The 21,264-nt window shown below is 40.1% G+C and overlaps 1 protein-coding gene across 5 annotated transcripts in view; it reads right to left on the bottom strand.

The window, feature by feature from the left end:
- The window catches only part of Rap1gds1 (Rap1 GTPase-GDP dissociation stimulator 1), a 151,959-nt gene that overhangs the window by 69,722 nt on the left and 60,973 nt on the right, over positions 1-21,264 (bottom strand). For all 5 annotated transcript variants that reach the window (XM_052179136.1, XM_052179137.1, XM_052179138.1 and 2 more), the window contains one exon: positions 19,778-19,903. In XM_052179136.1, the coding sequence (XP_052035096.1) occupies positions 19,778-19,903 (126 nt within the window). The remainder of the gene's footprint in view (positions 1-19,777; positions 19,904-21,264) is intronic.

Here is a 21,264-nt window from a genome sequence, read left to right as displayed (position 1 = left end):
GAATAAACGCTTGAAAACAACCTAAGTCCCAGCTTACTCGTATTAGTTTTTGACCTGTTTACTACCTTGGCAGCATTCCCTGATGACACAGGCTGGCACCAGTTGTTCCTGGCCGCAGGGAAAACAGGAACCCTCGGGAAAGTCCTCCAGCAGAGGCATTCTGAGACCCAGGAGACAACAGCACGCCAACAGGAGGGTTTGGTTTATGTAACGGAACAACAAAATAAACCCAGTTCAACTCTTGAGTATATTTGTCTTGACCTGCCTTCCACATTAACAATCCAATGTAAGAGAAAATGGGCATATTTCCAGAGATTAAATGTCTTTCACCTTATCTATCTACACCATCACCAAAACCTTCGAGAGCAGGAGCGTAAAGGAACAAAGAATAGCTCAGATGACCAGAAAGCAGCTAGGAAGCTGGCAGATTTCAAGTCTAAGCCTGTCACTTAGAAGACATGGCCAATCAGATTAGACTTAAAACAGGAGCAAGCTCTACCCATGCTCTACAAGGAGCCTACCTGGAGAAGAACACTCAACAATATTAGAAATGGTTGGTAAAAGATAACACACCAAACAAGTGAAAGCTAGTGTGTCTATACTGCCAGCCAGAGACATCAAAACAGGAATTAATATCACAGTTAAAGAGCAATATAATACAATGTGGGATTGATCCAAAACACACAAGCATCTAAAATACAGAAACAAAAAACCCACAAAGCTTCAAACTGTATGCAATGACAATGAACAGAACCCAGGAGAAAAGGGCATATCCACAGCTACAGACCAGGTGCTCACTGCTTAGCCTTTTTACCAAGGTACTGAACACAGATAACGGTGCTGGAAGGCCGCACTTTCAGCCTTTCTATTCTACTGAGACAGACAGAGCAGTAAACACACAAAGGCTTTAACAATTATTTACATCACGTCATGGACGTACAGAGTAGACATCTTTTCTAGAGGGATGAATGGAGGAAACAGCCTTAATTAAAGCTTTAGAGGAATAAAATGTTTATAATGCAAGTATAGTTACCTAACATCTTCAAGTAATAAATCCATGAACATCTGTAGATTTGTATATAATTAAAATGGTTCTTCTTGCTCATCTCTAATCTAAATTCAACAATATTTAATGGGGGTAAGTTCCTTATCTGAGATACTGATACCTACATGTACTGACCAGTCACTTTAATGTGCTATCTCAGAAAACTATGACAACTTTAATCTCTCTCACTAATCAAAGACTTTGTGCAAGTCTCGTATTTCATATACTAAATTATACACTGTGAACACAAATATAATCAATTCAATGTTTTATTTGGGTAAAGAAGAGAAGTATGAGGAAAATATTTAAGTTTTAAACACAACTAAGTGTTCAAATTATGCCAGACGTTCAAATACAGAAATGTCTTACCTAAGGGGGTCAGAAAACACACATGGTCATTTTTCTCAAAAGGACATAAAAGCCTGAATGTAAAAAAACAAAAAGTGTGCACATGGTGACTCTGCCTAGAGACACTACACAAAAGAAAAATCATAAGAATTTAAAGTGTGCAACTGATAAACTTTGAGATTTGTATACAATCAAGAAATCATCACGATGGTCAAGCTACTGTCTATTTCATCATAACCAACTGACTGCTCCTGCTTGCAGGCGACCTCTCCTGTGGTTTCTGGTTCCAGGAAGCACCGTTTTCTGTTGCTACAGATTATTTGGCTTTTTATGGAAATGGATTCTTACATTATATGTGCTGTTATGTCTGGATTCTTACCCTGTGTCTGAGGACTGCACAACTCCTCTGTGTCTCTGTGTCAGTCTAGTTCCTATGGCTGTAACACCTTATCTGGGACTGGGCAATTTAGGATGGGAAGAGGTGTTGCTCTGGCTTGGGACTCGGAAGCGTGGGTGAAAGCAAAGTGACGGAATCCACTCAGCATCTCGAGAAGGCCTTCCATGGAGTGTGGGACAGAAAGGAACAAGTATGAAGTGGGGGGGAGGGCATGAGATGCTCAACCTGCTGGTTCCTGAAGTAACTCCCCCTCGTGTCTACCTACAGGGGAGGCAGACGCTTCCTGGGTATTAGAACACTCAAAGAAGAAAATAAGAGGCTCCTAGGCACTGTGGATGGGAGAATCACATGCTCATGTGTGTGAAGTAAACGCATCCAAATTCTCTCAAGCGTCACATGATTCATTCCAAAACTATAGGAATTAAGAAAAAAGCATCAGTCCCCTTATGTTGGGGCCTGGTGCTGTTTGTATTTTGATGTTAATCCCACTCTCCTGGGAGGGAGTGTGGATAAGAAATTCCCCAGTGCAATTTTTAGGGTCACTTACGTCCTATTAAAGAACCTGCAAATTGATACTTGACTTCTTCCTTTCCAATTGCTATCCCCTTGATATCCTTTAGTTGTCTTACGGTATTAGCTAAGACTTCAAGTATTATATTTCTATATAGAAAAGAGTGGGCAACCTTATCTTGTTCCTGAGTTTAGTGGAACTGCTTTGCATTTCTCTATGTTTAACTTGATGTCCGCTACGGGCTTGGTGTAAACTGCCTATCTGTAAATCTCATGGAGACTTTTATCACGTTTGATTTTATCAAAAGCATTGTCTGAATCCAATGAGAGGATGTGTGCTTTTTATCTTTTGGCTTGTTCATTTGGTGATTACACTCATTGATTTTCATATATTGAACCATTCCTGCATCTCTGGGATGAAGGCAATTTGATGATACTGGATGATCCCTTCAATGCGTTTTTCTTTTCTGTTTGCAAATATTTTATTGAGTACTGTTAACTCTGTGTTGTTATGTAATACTCCTCCAAGATTAAAACATTCCCATCCTGTAGGGAAGCTTAAGCAGGGAGGTAAACTACTAAAACCTGGCTTCAGGAATGCCCTGAAACGAACCAGAATCAGGTCGGTCCCTGCCAGAGTAAATAATAAAACTTGTCCCTCTCAGAGGTAAAGCTGTGTTTAAAAAAGGCTGAGGGAGAAGGGCTGTAAGGACTCTGAGCAGAGCAGATGCCTGGAGGCAGCAGAGACAGACCAGCAGAGCTACCCTGACAAGTGCAGGCGCTTTTGTGTGCAGTCATCCATGGTGTGTGTGTGTGTGCACACACACGCGCACACCACATATGCACGTGTGTGTACCTTGTGCATTTTATCTCTCCAGGAAAAGGTTCGTAGCACAACGTATGTTTGTAAGGAAAATTAATCTGTAATTTTCTTCCTCTGTTGGCTCTTTATGTGATTTAGGTATTAGGGTAACCGGGGCCATGTACTACAAATCTCGCCGTGTTCCTTCTGTTTTTATTTTCTGGAGTAATTGAGGAGTACTGGCATTAACTCTTCTGTAAAAGTCTGTTAGAATTCTGCACTGAATCCATCTGGCTCTGGGCTCTTTTTTAAAATCTGCTTCTATTTCACTAGGGGTTATAGGTCTGTTTAAATTGCTTCTTTGATATTGATTTAACTTTGGTAAGTGGTGCATATCAGGAGAATTATCGACTTCTTTTTCATTTTCCAGTTTGGTGGAGCACGAGTTTTTAAAGCACATCCTCCTGATTCTCTAGGTTTCCTATTGGCTCTACTGTCGGGTCCCCTCTCATCAGCACCTTTGCTAACCTGGACATCACTTTGTCTGTCTTACTGATTTTTCTCACAGAAGCAACTCTTTGTTTCACCGATTCAGCGTACTATTTGTTTCTATGTTATTGATTTCAGCCCCAAGTTTGATGACTTCTTGCTATCTATTCCATTTGGGTTTGATTTTTTGTTCTAGAGCTTTCAGATTACTCAAGTTAATTTCAAGTTACTAGTATGCAATCTCTCTAGTTATTTTTATGTGGCACTTAGTGCTAATGTGTCTCTTACAACCACCTTTATTGTGTTCTATACAATTTGTGCATGTTGTGTTTTCCTTTCAGCCAATTCTAGAAAGCCTTTCATGTCTTAATTTCTGTCTGGACACAATCAGTAGTGAGCTGTTCAGTTTCCATTCTTTGTAAGCTTTCTGTTTGCTACTGTTACTATATAGCTTTAATCTGTGGTGGCCAGATAGGATGGAGGATATTAGTTCAATTTTCTTGTATCTGTTAAAACTTGCTTAATGTCTCAGTATGCAGTAAATTTTCAAAAAGTTCCACAAAGCAGTGAGAAGGTATATCCTTTTGTGTTTATGTAAAATATTCTGTAAACATCTATTGGATCCATTTATAACATCTGTCAGTTACAGCATTTCTGTTCAGTTTTTGTCTGGATGACCTATTTATTGGCGAAAGTCAGTTATTGAAGCCTCCCAATATCTAAGTGTGTCAATGTGATTAGAGCTGTAGGAGTGATTCTTTTATGAACCTGGGAGTCAGTCGGCATGTGTGTGGCACAGACATTAGAAATTGCAATTCCTTGGTGGATTTTTCCTTTGAGGAGTATGATGTCAGTTTCTTCACTCTCTCTTCTGATTAGCATTGGTTTGAAGTCTGTTTTGTCAGATATTTAAATGGTGATATCAGCTTGCTTCTTAGGTAAATTTGCTTGGAATATCATTTTTCATCCTTTGACCATGAGGTATGTTAAGGTATTTTTCTTGTGTGCAACAGATGGATAAATCCTGCTTCCACATCTATTGTGTTAGTCTCTGTGATTTTATTAGGGAATTAAGACCATTGATATTGGGATTCAATCAGCAGTGTTTGGCATTTCATGTTTATTTGTTGTTGTGGGGTGTGTGTGTGTGTGTGTGTGTATTTATTATATCCCCCCTTTTTAATTTGCTGGTCTGGAATTGTTAATTCTTTGTATTTTCTTGGGTGTGGTTAACCTTTATAGTTTGGAGTTTTCCTTCTAGTGCCTTTTGAACAGCAGGATCTGTAGACAGATAGTGCTTAAATCCAGTTTTATTACAGAATGTCTTTTTTCTCTACCCATTCTGTTCAAAGTTTTGATATCTGGACTAGCAACTGTTATCTCATGAACTTTGTAGAATGTTTGTTCAGCCTCTTCTGGCTTTCAGAGCCTCTACTGAGGTGTAATTCTATGCCTTTGTAAGTCACTGGGTCATTTTATATTTAATATTTTCTTTGACCAAGGTACCCACTTCTTTACCATTTCTTTAAGACCTAAGTGTCTCTCTTCTTTTTCCTGTATTCTGTTTGTGGGGCTTACCTCAGAGGGGCCTGTTTTGAGCTTGTCCATTTTTACTTCCAGACTTCCTTCATTTTGTTGTTTCTTTTTTGATTCTATTACCACCTGCAGGTCTTGAACATTTTTATTCATTTCCTTCAACTGTTTGTTTTCGTAGGAATTCTTTAAAGCATTTTTCAGTTCCTATTTAAGGACCTCTTTCATAGTCATAAAGCCTATTATTTTAAGGGCTTTTACTGTGCATCAGCTATAGTACAATGCTCAGGGCCTGCTGTGGTACTGTTCCTGGGCTCTAATTGAGACATATATTGTGATTTTATGCTGGCATCTAGGCATCTGGGTTTAGGAACATTGTAATTTTCGGTGCTGATATCTGGTCTTATCTCTGTTGAGTAGGTGCTTTGTTCCTGGGCTTTGGTTATGGTCTCTGGTTCTTGTGAGGAGGTGGTGACTGTGTGGTGCTGGGGGTTCTTGGTCAAGTGTGTTTCTACGTATTGAGTGGTGACACTTAGGAACAGAGATGGGCTATGAGGATTGGGGGAAGGAGTCCACGGGAGGAAGGCTTTTATACTATTTTCCTCTTGGTATTGAGTAACATTTAGGAGCAGGGAAAGGCTGGGAGGATTGCCAAAGGAGTCCACAGGAGGAAGGAAAGCAGGGTGCTCCATCAGAATCAGCTTAGCTCCCTGGGAAAGGAGACACAGAGAGGAGGGTGACAGCGGAAAGTCTGCTACAGAGCTGGGGACTGACTGAAAGGAACTGGAACCTGCAGAACTGAGGAGGAAGAGGTGAAGATCTGCAGTTATGCTCCCTGCTTCCCTGGTCGGAGTGGTCTGTGGGCTCCCAAGAGTGCCAGCCGGGTTTGTGAGCTGGAATAAAGCTGTATGTGAGGCAGGGAAGCCAGGAGGGGAAGATCTATGCGATCCACTGGCGACGGGGTTACAGGGATGTGGATGGAGGGGCCATGGCAAGTGGTGTGGGCTGGGGCTGGGGCTGGGCCTGGGGGTCGGATTTGGAGGGGGTGAGGGGGAGGTGAAGATCTTCACTAGTGTACCTGTTTCCCTTATCAAAGAGTTTCCAGGGAGTGCAGGAAGTTAGGAGGGGAAGATTTGTGCGATCCACAGATGATGGGGAGTGGAGAAGGTGGCAGCAGCAACCAGTCTGCTGGGGATGAGACTGGGGGATGATTTGGAGGAGGTGAAGATCTGCCTCTGCCTGTTGGCTAACAGGTCTCCCTGGCACCAGGGGGCAGAGTTTCTAGGGCATGGCTGCCGGGATGGGGGCAGGGATAAAGCAGCGAGAGTAAGGAGGAACGTTTGAGGAGAGATGCATATGATCAATTACAGATGGAGGCGGTGGTAAAGGGCGGCCACAGCAGGGTCACCCTGCAGTCTTGGGGCTGAGGCTGGGCCCTGGATTTGGGGAGCTGAGGGAGAGGAGAGCATCTACTGTGACACTATCACCTCCCCTCACTGACATGTTTCTTAACAGATCCAGGTCAAATACTCCTCCCTTCTGACTGGCGCATTAGTAAGATCTTGCTGTTTTCAGCTCCATTTCATTTCACGTTAAATATAAGGAAAAACAATTTTCAGAAACGAAACGAACAAAGCTCACTTTTGTCACGCCAGTCAGTAAACTGCAATTGCGACAAACTGGAAAGGGTATCCAGTTAAAGTATAAAAAGGGTAAATGGATTCAGTGCAAATGTCTTCAGACTAGAAAGGGAAGAAAATATCCAGGGCAATTGTAAGGCTGATATCATTTCAGTTTTTCTCATCTATCGGTTTGGGGCACCCTGTGGGTTCGTGATTGACCCTTCCTTCCTTCCTTCTCTGTCTCCTTTCCCAGGGAACTAAGCAGATTCTGAAGGAGCACCCTGCTTTCCGTCCTCCTGTGGACTCCTCTGGCAATCCTCCCAGCCTTTCCCTGCTCCTAAGTGTTACTCAATACCAAGAGGAAAATAGTATAAAACCATAGTTATCTGTGTGAGAGCTTGAAGGGTATACCTATTTTTCTACTGTACTAACAACAGCAAAACTGTCAAATTTTTACCTAGATTACCTTATTACTAAAAATTTGATCAAATCAGAACAATAAAGCAAGTGGTGTTTATACGCTCTTCTACACTGAGAGACTTGTCAAGGGTAAAGCGTCAAACGTAAGCACACTCACACACGTATATTTAAAGGAAGATTTTGTTTTCCTGCCTCATCTGATTTTACTCATCTTCATTCAAATCATAGCATTTTCTTTTGTAATTTACAACAGATTGAACAAAGTGCTCATTTAAGATTTTAGAATATTTTTTTTTTTTAGAATTTTAGAAAAATTCTCAGGACATGCATATTCCTGTATTTTCACTTGGAGAAAGAAACTGTTCAGGTAGAAGCAGAGGTGTATTTACTTAATGTCGGAGTATTTATGTATCTGTAATAACTTCTAAGAATGCATTACTTACAGAGACAATGAACCAGGGACATGGTTGTTAGGTTTCTGATAGAGCTGCTGATCTTGAAAAATGAACTCTCAAAATTCAGTCTCTGCATATTTAAAATTTGGCAGGAATTAGTCAGGTCACATCTAAAGGCTCTAGATTTATTTATTTTGTTTTGTGGGAGGACGTCATCAATATACACTGTATAAATGTTTGGATGTTTCAAATAAAATATATTATTAAAAATAAATGAGTTCTGAAAAGACCAATTTCTCAGGTTCATTTTGCATGAGACATTCCCACTCTCCTGGGGGGGGTGGGTTTTTTATTTTCTATGAGACTTCAACAGCGTGAATGAATGAGGGCAAAGTACTTAATTCAATGCAGCAACTCCAAACTACCTTACTGTCTCACAGTGCAGCGTCTGACCAAGTGTCAGTTTAGCCTGTGGTTCAGTCAAGTTGACACACATATTATAAAGATTTATTTTTACTTTGTGTGTGTGTGTGTGTGTGTGTGTGTGAGTCGCCCATAGTAGACCATTCACCAAATGCATGCCTGGTGCCTGTGCAGGTCAAACGGAAGCACCAGATGCCCTAGAACTGGAGTTGGACTATCGTGAGCTGCCGTGGGGTGGTGGTGGTGGCGGCTGGTGACTGAATCCTTAGTCTGCAAGAACAGCAAGTGCCCTTAGCTGAGCCATCGCTTTCCCAGAAGTCTCCACTTTAAACGTTATGAATTCCAGGTAGCCCCAATCCCTATCCCAGATCCTCATGGCTTCTGTCTCAATAGAAAAATCTGAACCTTTCAATAAATGAGAAATTATTTTGACTTTTTGAATATTCATCTCCGAAATGTACAAAAACAAAACTACTGCTGACCTGTGTCCTGGTTAGCCTCAAGTGTCAACTTGACTCAGCCCAGAGTCATCAGAGAAGCCTCAACTGGGGGACCACGCAGATCAGTTGGCCTGTGGCCATGTCTGCAGAGGGACTGTCTTGATAAAGTGATTCAGGAGCGCCCAGGTTATTGTAGCAGACAGCATCAGGGAGTCCTAGGCTGTGTAAGGAAGCAGGCTCAGCAAGCCAACACTCTTTCTTCCCTACACAATGCCTCAGGCTCCTGCCTGAGCCCCAGCCTTGACTGCCTTCAAGGATAGACTGTGACCTAAAGGAGTGAATGAATCCTCTCCTACCCCAAGCTGCTTTTAGTCAGCACTTTAAAATGACAGAAAGAGAGATCAAAGAACACCTGCTATTTCCTCCTGTGTGTGTCAATTAAGAACCTTAGGCTTAACTGTTTCCACAGAGGGAAAAAAAACAAAACAAGAAAAACCATATAGGAATAACAATAAAAGCCAGAGAAACAAAGCAAGCCCTGACCTTTCTGCACCAGCAAACTGCTGCCCCCTCTGGGAGGCACTTAACCGCTACCCCCCAACCCCCAAACTACTCTACAAACAAGTCTTTGTGTTTCTATTTCAACCCTACTCAGTAGGGATTAATTTTTCCCTATGTTTATAGAAGGCTGATTAAAAACAGGTCCACCTTCTTTAGTTTCCACCTTCTGTGGCATGATTCTCCTGATTGTAAGTTCTGACAAATGTGGCTGGACTTCAGATAAATGCCTTATAAATCACAAAGAAGCCTCCTCCCATAAAGGAAGACCAGCCTGAGATAGCACAAATGCAGCCCCAGGACTGAGGAGGCTGAGGCAGGAAGATGACAAGTTTGAAGTTACCCTGGGTTACTCAGAGACAGCCCATGTCATCCCAAGCCCACACACCAAATTCTGGATATTGTACTTATACAGTATAAATGTATTTTCTCGGTCTGTAAACTTTGCAAGTACAATCTTTATTATGTAATTAATATCCTTGAAAGGAAAGGGAAAAATGTTTGGTATCACAAAGGGGTCTTCATACTTAAAGGGGACGGCCAGCAAAGATCTAAACCATTTGTGAACCACATAAATCTGCCATTCTGAGCTGTACGCTTATGAAGATTTTTTTCTAGTCCCCTTAAATATTACTATGTTAATATATAATACATTTAATATATAATAATATAAATAGTTCTGTTTAATTTTACCAAAAAGTAAGCATTTTCCTGGGTTAATGATAGAAATACAGACATACATACATATATGTATAATTTTTTTAAGACAAAAATATGTATAAATCTAATTGGGGAGAAAATTAAATTCTGATGCTTAAATTTATCTATCATTTTGCCAATACACTGAATTTTTATGTGACTAAAAGCATGTTCAAATCTTTATTTAAGATTTCAAATGAAGAAAGATTACCAAACATTGACATCATTTCTCAAACTCAAATAACATATTTTTAAATGTTCTAAGTGCTAATAGCATTTACTAAAAAAAAAAAAAAAAAAATAGATAGGAGACCAAACATTATAAATATTCCATTAGTTGAATTATAAAAATGAGTCACAGGGATAAAACCACCCCGATCATTACTCATGTCAAAAGCATAAACTTGCATTTTGTGACATAATATTATATTCAGATTTAAATGATGCCTTTATGTAGGCTTTCAGAATTATGTATTTTCAGGGATAATAGCAGATCAGGACAGGAACGCTGGTGAACGCACATCCCCAAGCACAGATGCCATTCAAACTGAGGTCTCAGCACTGCATCTGCGGACGGACATGTAGGCCTGCTGGAACTGACGTTACCTCTACACACCACCACATGTCTCTCATCGGCTATTTGATAATTATCTCTAAAACATGCTTTCTGTAACACATGACCTACGAATGCCATTACTGAAATACAACAGAGGATAGTATGTATTAATAGGCTTTCAACAAACAGAGTGGGAAATTTATCTTTATGTCAAAACTTCAGCTTTAACAGGTAAAATGAAAACAAACAAACAAACAAAAAGTTAATGTTCACACATTCCTTTTCCTGGGACTTTATAAAGTGATTTTTCCCTACATTACCTAAACCTTAACAATCAGGAAGAGTCAAGTCAATTGTCATTCAGATTTCCTACTTAGGCACAAGGAATCAACCTAGCCTCCAAGTCACACAAACATCAAGTGTGAAGAACATACGTGGCTTCTTATTGACACCCCCAACCCCAATCATTGATTTCTGTCATGCGCAATACCCCCAACAGTTCAGCTCCACCTTCATATCCGTGAAATTACAATTACTAAAAAACTATTACTCCATGTCTTTGCTAACTTTTTTTTTTTTAATAACACAGTGCTACTTGGGAACTAATTAAGCTCGAACAAACAGCTAGTTTATTCTTCTCTCATTTTTTTTATGAGCAATAAAAATGTACTCAGTTTGGGTTTCTTATCTTAACATCAGTTACTGAGGTATTAAACATCCATATTGAACCTGGTACAAATGATAACCAAGAATCAACTATGTAACACCCCAATCTCCCACTTCACATTTGAACTTCTTTCCCGCCCCACAGCTGGACTGTTAGGACAGCTTCCCAAACCTCTGCCTCACACCTCTCCCCATACCCACACTGTAACTGTACGCTACTGTGAAAGTGGAAATGTCAATCACAGCTACGCTGCAGACCTTCTCTTGTCACATCTTAGGATGCACAGTAAATCCTTACCTTACGTGGGCTCTAGGGTGATGACAAATACTAGCAAACATGAGAAATCGGCATCCTTTGTCACGTGGGAGCTGCATCCCTATGTGGCTACTTGAAAACAGCTCCACCTCCATGAACAGCCCGCCCCACAGAGCGGCGCGTCTCTGAACTCCCGAGGCCCACACCGTCACTGTGCTGGGGGCTTTATGAACGTACACTTTCCCGGGAAACCAGAAGTCACGTCAGAATCCGTGACGCTGGCCTTCTGACCAAGGTCTTCTCTAAAGCAGACTTGCTCTTTCTCTTTTAAACATACCAGCTTATTCCCGCCTCTTAAATCTCTTTTCAACGCTACTGGTTTCATTGTATGTATGTTTATTTATTGTTAAAAATATAGAGGAACACAAAAGCATGCAGGCAATTTTGTTCACTTGAACTGTCCAGACACTGTAGAAATAGCATTAGGAGGTAATGCTTTATAATTTTATGTATGCATGGGGGAGGGGCAGAAGGAAAAAGAGAGAGCTTCCATCCCAAGAAATGCTAAAAGAAGCAAGAATATTTGTCACAGAAAAGAGAATATGTTTACCTCCTGGACATACACACGTTTTAAGCTTTTTATTTAAGAATGTAGAAGCTCACAGGAAGCTACCAGAATACAGAGACACACAAGCATGGGGGGGGGGGGTGCATGCGCATGCACACACACACACACACACACACACACACACACACAACAAAAACCAATCAACCCAAGGCATCGAAGGCCCCAAACATAGCATGCTCTTGCTGAATATTTATTTTCATGTCCCAAGAGGATATCACACAATATAGACACAGTATCTCCACCAGGACATCCACACTAGTGAGATCTAAGGGCTCTATTCAGACTTCATCATTTCTCATTGTGTGTGTATGTGTGCATGTATGTACAGGTCTGAGCAATCTATCTATGTACAGATTCATGCAGTGGCACTAACACATGTTTCAGGACTCTCTTTCACGCAAATTAGATTTTTAGTAGACTGACAATGGACTTAATAAACAAACTTTTCCCCCCCTTTCTTCTTTCTAGAGACTTCAACCTGGACATATCATACACAGTATCTAAGTTTGAAGCTAAACTAGTAGAAAACAAGTCAGCTCTGTACTCAAGGGAACCATCAAAATCCAGGATACTTGGGCAACATTTCTCAATTAAAACTACACAGTGTTGTTTCCTGGATTCTGTTAAAGAGCCAGACAAAAGTCATTAAGTGGCACACATGAGCAAACATGGCAGCCTGTGTTCAACGACACCATACCTAATGCCAGCTGACACTTTCAGATATTGTTATTACGTGCACATAGGGGTATCCTAATAATTCCCTGCTGCCGGGAGCCAAACTGACCTTACTTTATGTTTAAAGTTCATTTTAAAGATAGGCTTAGGTTTTGACTTCTCCTCAGCTACAGACCTTGGAGAGATCGGGTGGTCAATGGTCACTGTGCCCTCCTAGGAGAGGAAAACATCTTACAGCTGCCAGAGATTCACCTTGGCAGAATGCCTGGGCTACATGGAAAATCCCACTTGCTCACTTCTTTCCTGCCTGTACAAGTTTCCTGAGAAAATACAGCTTTGGGGGTCTTGAACAAAGTTGGTTTTGGCCTCGTTCTTCGCGCCTCCTGTCCTATTTCTCTGCCCTTCTCTTCTAGGGTCCCCAGTGGAAAACCCCTGCAGGCCGGGGCACCCTGCTTGCATTTGTTTCAAGGGTCTGTTTAACAACTATAACGTTCCTCTTTAGCATAAGATAAGAATCATATAAACCAATTCTTTTGTTCACTATGGGTGCCAAAAAGCCGAGATTTACTTAATGTTTACCTATAGTTAAGTACATTGGCCCTGCTTCTTACAGTATTATTTTTTGCCTTTATAAGCTTCCTGTCTTTTATATATTCATTGGAAATATACAGTATATACTTGTATATATACTATATTAACTTGCAGTATAGTTAAAACTATTGTAGTATTTATTTACTTTGCATAATGGCTTATAATCTATGTTCTGCTTTTGTATACAAACCCCACTTGGAGCTGGACAGGGAGACAGGGTTTCTCTGTGTAGTCCTGGCTGTCCTACAACTCACTATGTAGACCAGGCTGGCCTCAAACTCAGATCTGCTTGTCTCTGTTTCCCAAACGCTGGGATTAAAAGTGTCCTACCATACCCAGCCATAAATACTATTTAATCCAAGAAACAATTCTATTTTAACCTAACATAATTCAGAGCTAAAAAAAGATCAGACATATTTAAATGGTACAGCTGAAGTTTTATCTATTACATTACCTGCGTTCCAGGGGCATATTAAACTCTTATATGTATATACTTATATATATATAGCTTTTAACAAGTTGTAACTGCCCGAAGTTACAGAGAACGGGTTACCTGAAAGGGAAGCTGGGGATGTATGGGAAGGTGGCAAAAAGAGATGGAGACCAAGACAACATTGCTGTTCAAGGTCTCAAGTTTAATGGAGAACTCAAAATATAGAGGCAGGGGAAAACCCTTCCCCCAAAGTTTGGAAGCTTCTCAGCAGAACCAGTTCAGTTGCTCCACAGGTGCCTAGTTTTTCTTTTCCTTGAAGAACAATAGGCTTCACCTTGGTCTGAGAGCTCCATCCTTGGTGGAGGAGATTATGGCTAACACAGGAGTTCCCACTCAAAGGCTGGGAGAGGAACTTCACATTGATGTCATGTTCCTGCCAGGTGACATGGCACCCCAATAAGGCTCTCTACAAAAACCTCTTTCCTTTCCTTTTTCCTTTCCTCTTTCCTTTCCTTTCCTTTTTCCTGTCCTGTCTTTTCCTTTCCTCTTTCCTTTCCTTTTTCCTGTCCTGTCTTATCCTCTCCTTTCCTTTCCTCTTTCCTTTCCTTTTTCCTGTCCTGTCTTATCCTCTCCTTTCCTTTCCTCTTTCCTTTCCTTTTTCCTGTCCTGTCTTTTCCTCTCCTTTCCTTCCCTTTCCTAGAATGCACTATTTAACCTATTTTAAAAGCAGCTGGACCTCACAGTCTCGTTATCGCTGTAGTAAAAGCTACGACTTAGCATGTACTCCAGCTCCCTCATCATGTCTGCTTTTGGCCATGCTATTTTCTGTACTATATGCAGAGCACTGCTCCTTTTCATCTATGTTTTTAGAGCTTACAAGCACTATAAGACAGCATCTACTTCCATCCACACAGAACATCTTTATGAAGTATTTTCAAATCTAAAAGCTCTGTTGCAAAACAGGTATCCATTCTTTTCTTCTATAAATGGCATACTTTGATAGTAAATTGACTGATTAAGGTGGAATGTCATTTGTATGCTACTAGCTAATAATTCACTTTCTTCTAAAATTGAAAAAAAAGGAAAAAACCCTACTAACCAAATAATTAGATCACTGAAATAAATATTTTGAGTGCCAAAATAAATAACTCTATTTGATAAAGCTGCTGCAAATATTGATTACCTGTACAATTTCAAAGCATTTCTGCACTATATTAACATATAATAATCTAATTTTCATTATAAAATAGTTTAGCCATTATTATTTCTTGGCATGTGCAGCTAATTTAAATTAGATTATTTGGCCCACGAATAAAAAAAATCAGACAAGTTGGGGAGGTAGCTCAGCAGGCAGGAGTGCTATCCAGGCATGAGGACTTGAGTTCCAGTCCCCAGGGTCCATGTAAGAAGCTGGGCATGTCTACAGGTGCCTGTAACCTGGCAATGCTGGGTGGACAGAGCTGATCATGGCAGTTCACTGCCTAGCAAGCTTGGTCTAAAGAGCAAGATTTTAGTCCAGGGATAGCACCTGTCTCAAGGCAATAAGGAGGCTGGCAGAGAAAAATATCAAAGTCTACATCCATGTGGCTGCAATAGCCCCCCACCTCCACCTCATATAGCAATCAACCAACCAACCAACCAACCAACTAACCAACCAACCAACCAACCACATAACACATTAAGAATCACTAACATGCATTTATTTGACCATTCTTTTATATACTTGAAGTGAATTAAATAAACAGAATTTAAATCACAAAAACTGCCTTTGGCAGTCCAGATTACTAAATGGTTTTGATTATTTTATTCACTCAGGAAGACTGTAATTTTCTTTTCTGTGGAAGTGAGATAGCACATCATGTAACAGTCTTACAATACGTCTATCGTTCTAATAACAGAACTATGTAGCAGCAGGCATTGCTTTATCATTATTAGCAGCATACTCAATTCTGAATTTTGACTGTGTTAATCTTGCTCTTTATATAAGATGGGTAAATACTGAATTTTATATAATCATTTTCTGCTAGTCCCTATCATATCTTTGTATTGTTGTTTTTATTTGCTTTGTTTTGTTTTTTTGAGACAGGGTTTCTCTTAGCTGTCCAGGAACTCACTCTGTATTCCAGGCTGGCCTTGAACTCAGAACTCTGAGATCCGCCTGACTCCGCCTCCTGAGTGCTGGGATCCAAGGTGTGTGCATATCAAATGCTATTTCCTTAACTCAAGCGGTAATACCAACAAACAGAAACTCAAATCCGCAATAACCAATGTATCCCATTAAATGTATCCAATTAAAATGGGAATGTTTAATGCAGATGAGACATTCCATTGACCTTTTAGAGATTTAGGAACACTTAAACAAATCAGCAAAGCTCTAATTTTAGGAATCAATGAAAATAGAGAATGCTACAAAACTTCCAAGTAAGGCAATCACACTCTTGGGTTTTAGAATATGACCTCTGAAGGGAACATGCACACAGAACAAGCATTTCTGAAATACAATACCTCTCGGATTAAAACAACATTCCTGAGCTTTGCTGATTTCTTTACAAATTAAAATACAATTTTGTGTATACAACTTCTTTGAAAGATGTGAAACTTCTCAAGAACAGTTACTCTGGCAAAGCTAATAGTTACTCCGGTACACAAATTTTTAAATACTGCATCAAAAGTCTATTTGAAGCCGGGCAGTGGTGGCACACACCTTTAATCCTAGCACTTGGGAGGAAGAGGCAGGCGGATTTCTGAGTTTGAGGCCAGCCTGGTCTACAGAGTGAGTTCCAGGACAGCCAGGGCTACCCTGTCTCAAAAAACAAAAACAAAACAAAACAAAACAAAAAAGGTCTATTTGATTACTTTGAAAGAGGAATCTGTAATGAAATGCCACCACAGAACTTACAGAGAAGAAAGCGCACTAAAGAATTTTAAGTGAAAACTTAAATCCCAGCCAGTGATTCCTTCATCTCCACACACGAGAGATACATCCAAAGGCTCTCCAGCAACAAAGCCCGACTACATCCCGTTTGGTAGGTATGCTGCTCTGTTTCGTGATGTGGGGGTTATGTAAGAACATTTCCTTCCGTTAGGAAGAACGCCTATAATGGGAACTGACAAGGCTGTTCCTAAAACTGAAGCCTGACCTACTTCTCTGCTAGAGTTCCATGCATTTTATGGTTATTTCTTTCAAATAAATTGCTAAAGTTATGTTAGCAAATGTCTGTTACATAGACAGACTTCTTAGCCGTCCTCTCCTGTAGGGAGTTGTGTACAGTGGCTTCTGTAAATGCTAGTTCCCCATCTACTCAATCTACCCACTGCATATCTACGACCTCCCTGAATAAAAGCCATACCAATAAAAATTAGGCATTTGGAACAAACTACTCACCTCAGTCTGACAAGTTAAATTTAATAAGAATAAATATGAATTTTAAAATATGTTGTATGTTTGAAGAAGCAGTCTCTTAAATTTACTGATTTGTAATGTTTCTTGTTTCTCTCAAAAGCATCCTTTTTTTTTTTTGGTTTTTGGTTTTTGGTTTTTCGAGACAGGGTTTCTCTGTGTGGTCCTGGGTGTCTTGGAAATCACTCTGTAGACCAGACTGGCCTGGAACTCAGAAATCTGCCTGCCTCTGCCTCCCAAATGCTGGGATTACAGGCGTGCGCCACCACGCCTGGATCATCATTTTCTTGATAAAGGGGAAATGGTTCATTATTTAAACTAGAAGTCAACATAGTCTTTTCAGGTAAGCCTAACTTTCAGGTTTCTTAAAATCCCAATTGTCACAAAATAAACGATAAATGCACTTCAAATGTTCGTATCTTGGTGTTTAAGTATAAACTCCAGTTTCTCTAGAATAATTCTGGAGAAAACACTAAGAAGCTGACATAAATTTAAAATAAAAGGAAAAGAAAGCAGTCTTAAGTTATACACGTGACAACACTGCACAATGAATCCACTGTGTCCCATGATTTATAGCAATAAGTCACTTATGGTTAACCATTTTTAACACCCTTAGCTTCAGTTTCTTTAACCAAGGCTAAGAAGTAAAAACATTTGGTTCGTCAGTGTTTATTTATCAATTTAACTGTAATTTCCACTGAAGGATGAAATAGTTGTAAATGTCTCTATATAAAGTATATCATGTCATAGCCTCCACTGTACCAATAAAACCTTACACTGCATATCTCATAAGTCAAAGGAACAAACACTGTAAATACTATCAGAGAGGCCTTCAGTTTCATCGAATTATAGCTGTATTATCTTGACAACTGCCACCTGGAGTTCAAGGTTCTTTAAACTACACAGGGAATAAAATGACTGTGTGTCTCCATGAGAAGTAAAGAAGCAGAAGAGAATGCAGTATTCTAGCTTGCCACTACCAAGTGAGGCTCCAGGACAAGAGTCTCATGAGAGGCAATAATCCCATGTTTGGAGGAAAAAAAAATTCAAGAAAAATTAAGCTGAATAATATTTAAAGATTTCTGATAGCTTTAAATTTTCCAGTAAACACAGAAGGGTCAGAATGAAACCACAAATTATAATACTCTGAAAGTACATATAACCATTAGGTAACTACTATGCAGAGATTAGGGATGTGGATTAATAAAATAACTTGTTTTTATATAATGAATCATTTGTGAGAGGCTGAGATCACAATCTATGATGATTATATCCACTCATACACACATACTCTCTCTTTCTCACATATGCACACTCACATACACACACATAAACCCACACTCTCTCACATACACACACTGACACACATACATACTCACATACCCCCCACCCACACTCTCTTTCACATACACAAACTCACATACACACTCACATACACACACATAAACCCACACTCTCTCACATACACACTCACACACATACATACTCACATACCCCCCCCTACACACACTCACATTACACACACACTAATCCACTCTCTCACATACACACGAACTCACATACACACACACTCACACTACACTTACAAACACTCTTCACACACACATACTCACATTAAACTCATTCATACACACTCTCTCACATATACTCTCTCTCTTACACACACACACACACACACACACACACACACACACACACACACACACTGCGGATTATAAAATGAAGAAGAACATATGTAAGTTTATGTGCATCATCAGGGGTTGGAAAATGGATGCTACACTTTACATTTAGATTTCCTGGACAGGAAAGAGAAGAGAGTGAGAACAAGAAGGCCAACTTTACTGCTAGTGCGACAGAACAATTACAGGGAATAACTACAATTTCTTTTGCTGTTTTTATTTTACTATAAATGAGTATGGTTCACAGGTATAAATCACATTTTAAAACACTGTGTTAGACTAAAAACAATCAACTATTTAGTATTCACAGCAAAATACAACTTACTTAAGGTATGAGCTCAGCAAGGCAAACATGGTAAAATTATCCTGGTTGTACATACACTGATTTTGTAGGTGGTTTAAACTTGAATGATAAGTGTGTGGTTTCTGGCTCAAAAATAAAAATCAAGAGACAAGTAAGATATGCCTGATTAATTTGAAAACACTCTCAAAGTCTGCTGTTTGTTTGTTGAGCTCTCTGTATATAGCCCAGGCTGGACTTGAACTCCTGATCCTCCTGACTCTGCCTCTGGAGTGCTGGTATTAAAAGTATGTGTCATCAGGTCGAGCTTTATACTGAGAAGCTTTCAGTGTACACGTGAGACGAGAAGGAGGAACTGTGGTAATGTCTGCACTGAATCAGCCCGCGTGTTCTTACTTCCCCTGTGTAGCACAGCGTTTGTTCCGGGGGTGGTAGGGATGGCAGTGACGGAATGGAGTCAATGCGAATGCCAATCTAGCTTTTGAGGAGGTGATGGAGTTTACGAATGGTTTTACTGAATGGCAATTAATTAAAACTTCATCTGGACAGACAAAGAAACTAAGACTTTCCATAAGCATGTTCACTTAGAAAGTACTTCAATAAGAACTAATTTAAAGACTTGCAAGTGGAGTTTGGTTAAACTTAAAGGTCTCAAGAGTTTTAGCAATTTATTTATGAAATATCTCTTGTAAAAAACAGGAATTTCCTCCCTCTAACGGCTCAGTTAAGACCATGACGGCCCACGTTTCCATGGCCCACGTTTCCATCGGTTCTGCTAAATGAGCAGAGCTAAAACTAACTGGCCTGTCTAGAAAAGTCAACCCTGACACCAAACTGAAACCAAGTTGAAACTCGTAATTTCATAAATTCTTAAAAAGTGGTAAAAGCACCACCAATATGTTGATACTTACGGCTATCGTAGCATATGTTTCCTAATGCCCTGCCGGTTTGAAGCAGCACTTCCTGGTCTTTGCTATTTAACAGCTGTACCAGTGGTGAAATCAATCCGGCATCTACACATGGGATCCGCATAAATTCTGAAAAGAAGAGACATGTTTCATTAGAACCCGAAACATCTCCCCTAATAAAATAGACACATACTGTTAGTTTAAAGGGCTTACTATTTGAAAGCACGTTTCTGTTCAAACTTCCTGCTTACAACCCTATTAAATACCTGATGAAACCAATAAGCACACAAAATCTCGTAGGGTCACATTATCCGCCATACCTAGGCTCCACCGTAAGCCATCAGCACTTTAGCTAACTTGCGTTACCGCTGAGCTGGCGCTATCTCCTGGGAATGACTGGTGTGCTTTAGAAGCAGCTTGTGCCGGTGGCAGGGTCACAGCACAGTAAGCTAACTAAAGGAGAAGCTGTAAACTGAGCTACCAAGTGCTCCAGTTTTATCACTACATGGTCTTGAAAAGCTCGAAGATAAGAAGAACCATGAAAGGTACCAGTGAATCCTTTCGTAACAGGTCTTTTTCAACTGTTCAGGCCTAGAAGAATCCAGAATTCCTCACCTCTGTTAACATCCAGTTGTTGATCGTTCACACCTGCTCTTGCTTTGTGCGCATGCTTACAGGTCTACCCACCCAATACTGTGCTTCTTGTCATTAAAATCTGTTTTCCCTTATCTTCGGGTTTACTACATACTCTCTGCTGACTGACTCTCGGTGATACCATCACAGAAAGGATTAGAAAGAAATTCCGTTCTTTTAGCACCTCACCCCAAAAAATCCAACATAAGGAAAGGTAACAAAAGCCAGTGATAGAATTATCCTCACTGACTTTGCATCGGCCATCGGCATGCTCTACTGAATAAACAAACAATTCCTGGGGTAGAGTTAACCTTACTAAAAGCCATGAATTTTTCACTCCCACTTTGAAGAGGGTCCAGGCCTTGGTCTGTTTTTGCTCCACTCAGCCCGTGTCTATCCTCATAAGCAATCTTCCTCTTTTTCCTTCATTTAAAAATTCTCAAAGTGCAGCATATCGGGTGTTAGGTGAGCAGTAACTCCTACAGAATGTTTCCCTGTGGACAGCTGTGAGTGACAGAGGCAGCCGCTTGGCTTCAAGAATTTCATTCCTACAGTATCTCTTATCTTTATATCACGGAAACCTCACTACAACTTAAACTCCCATGATTAAAAATATTTTCTACTAAACCTCTAAGTTTATCATGGACAGTTTTAATAATAGAGAACACACTATGGTATGGTGTGAAAAATGAATTACATTATACATGCTCATGAACAAAGGAGGCAACACCATAATCTACTTACAGTGGGCTTCCTTTGACATTAATGCCTATTTCAGAGGTATCTAACCCTTCAACTGTTAAGTTAAATAACTGATTCACTTCTTTTTTTCAGATGGTTTACAACAGTTAAGATAA

This window comes from Apodemus sylvaticus, chromosome 4 (assembly GCF_947179515.1).
Source record: "Apodemus sylvaticus chromosome 4, mApoSyl1.1, whole genome shotgun sequence".
Classification (NCBI taxonomy): Eukaryota; Metazoa; Chordata; class Mammalia; order Rodentia; family Muridae; genus Apodemus; species Apodemus sylvaticus.
The sequence above is the reverse complement of the archived record's forward strand: the minus strand, read 5'-3'. Positions and strand labels throughout refer to the sequence as shown.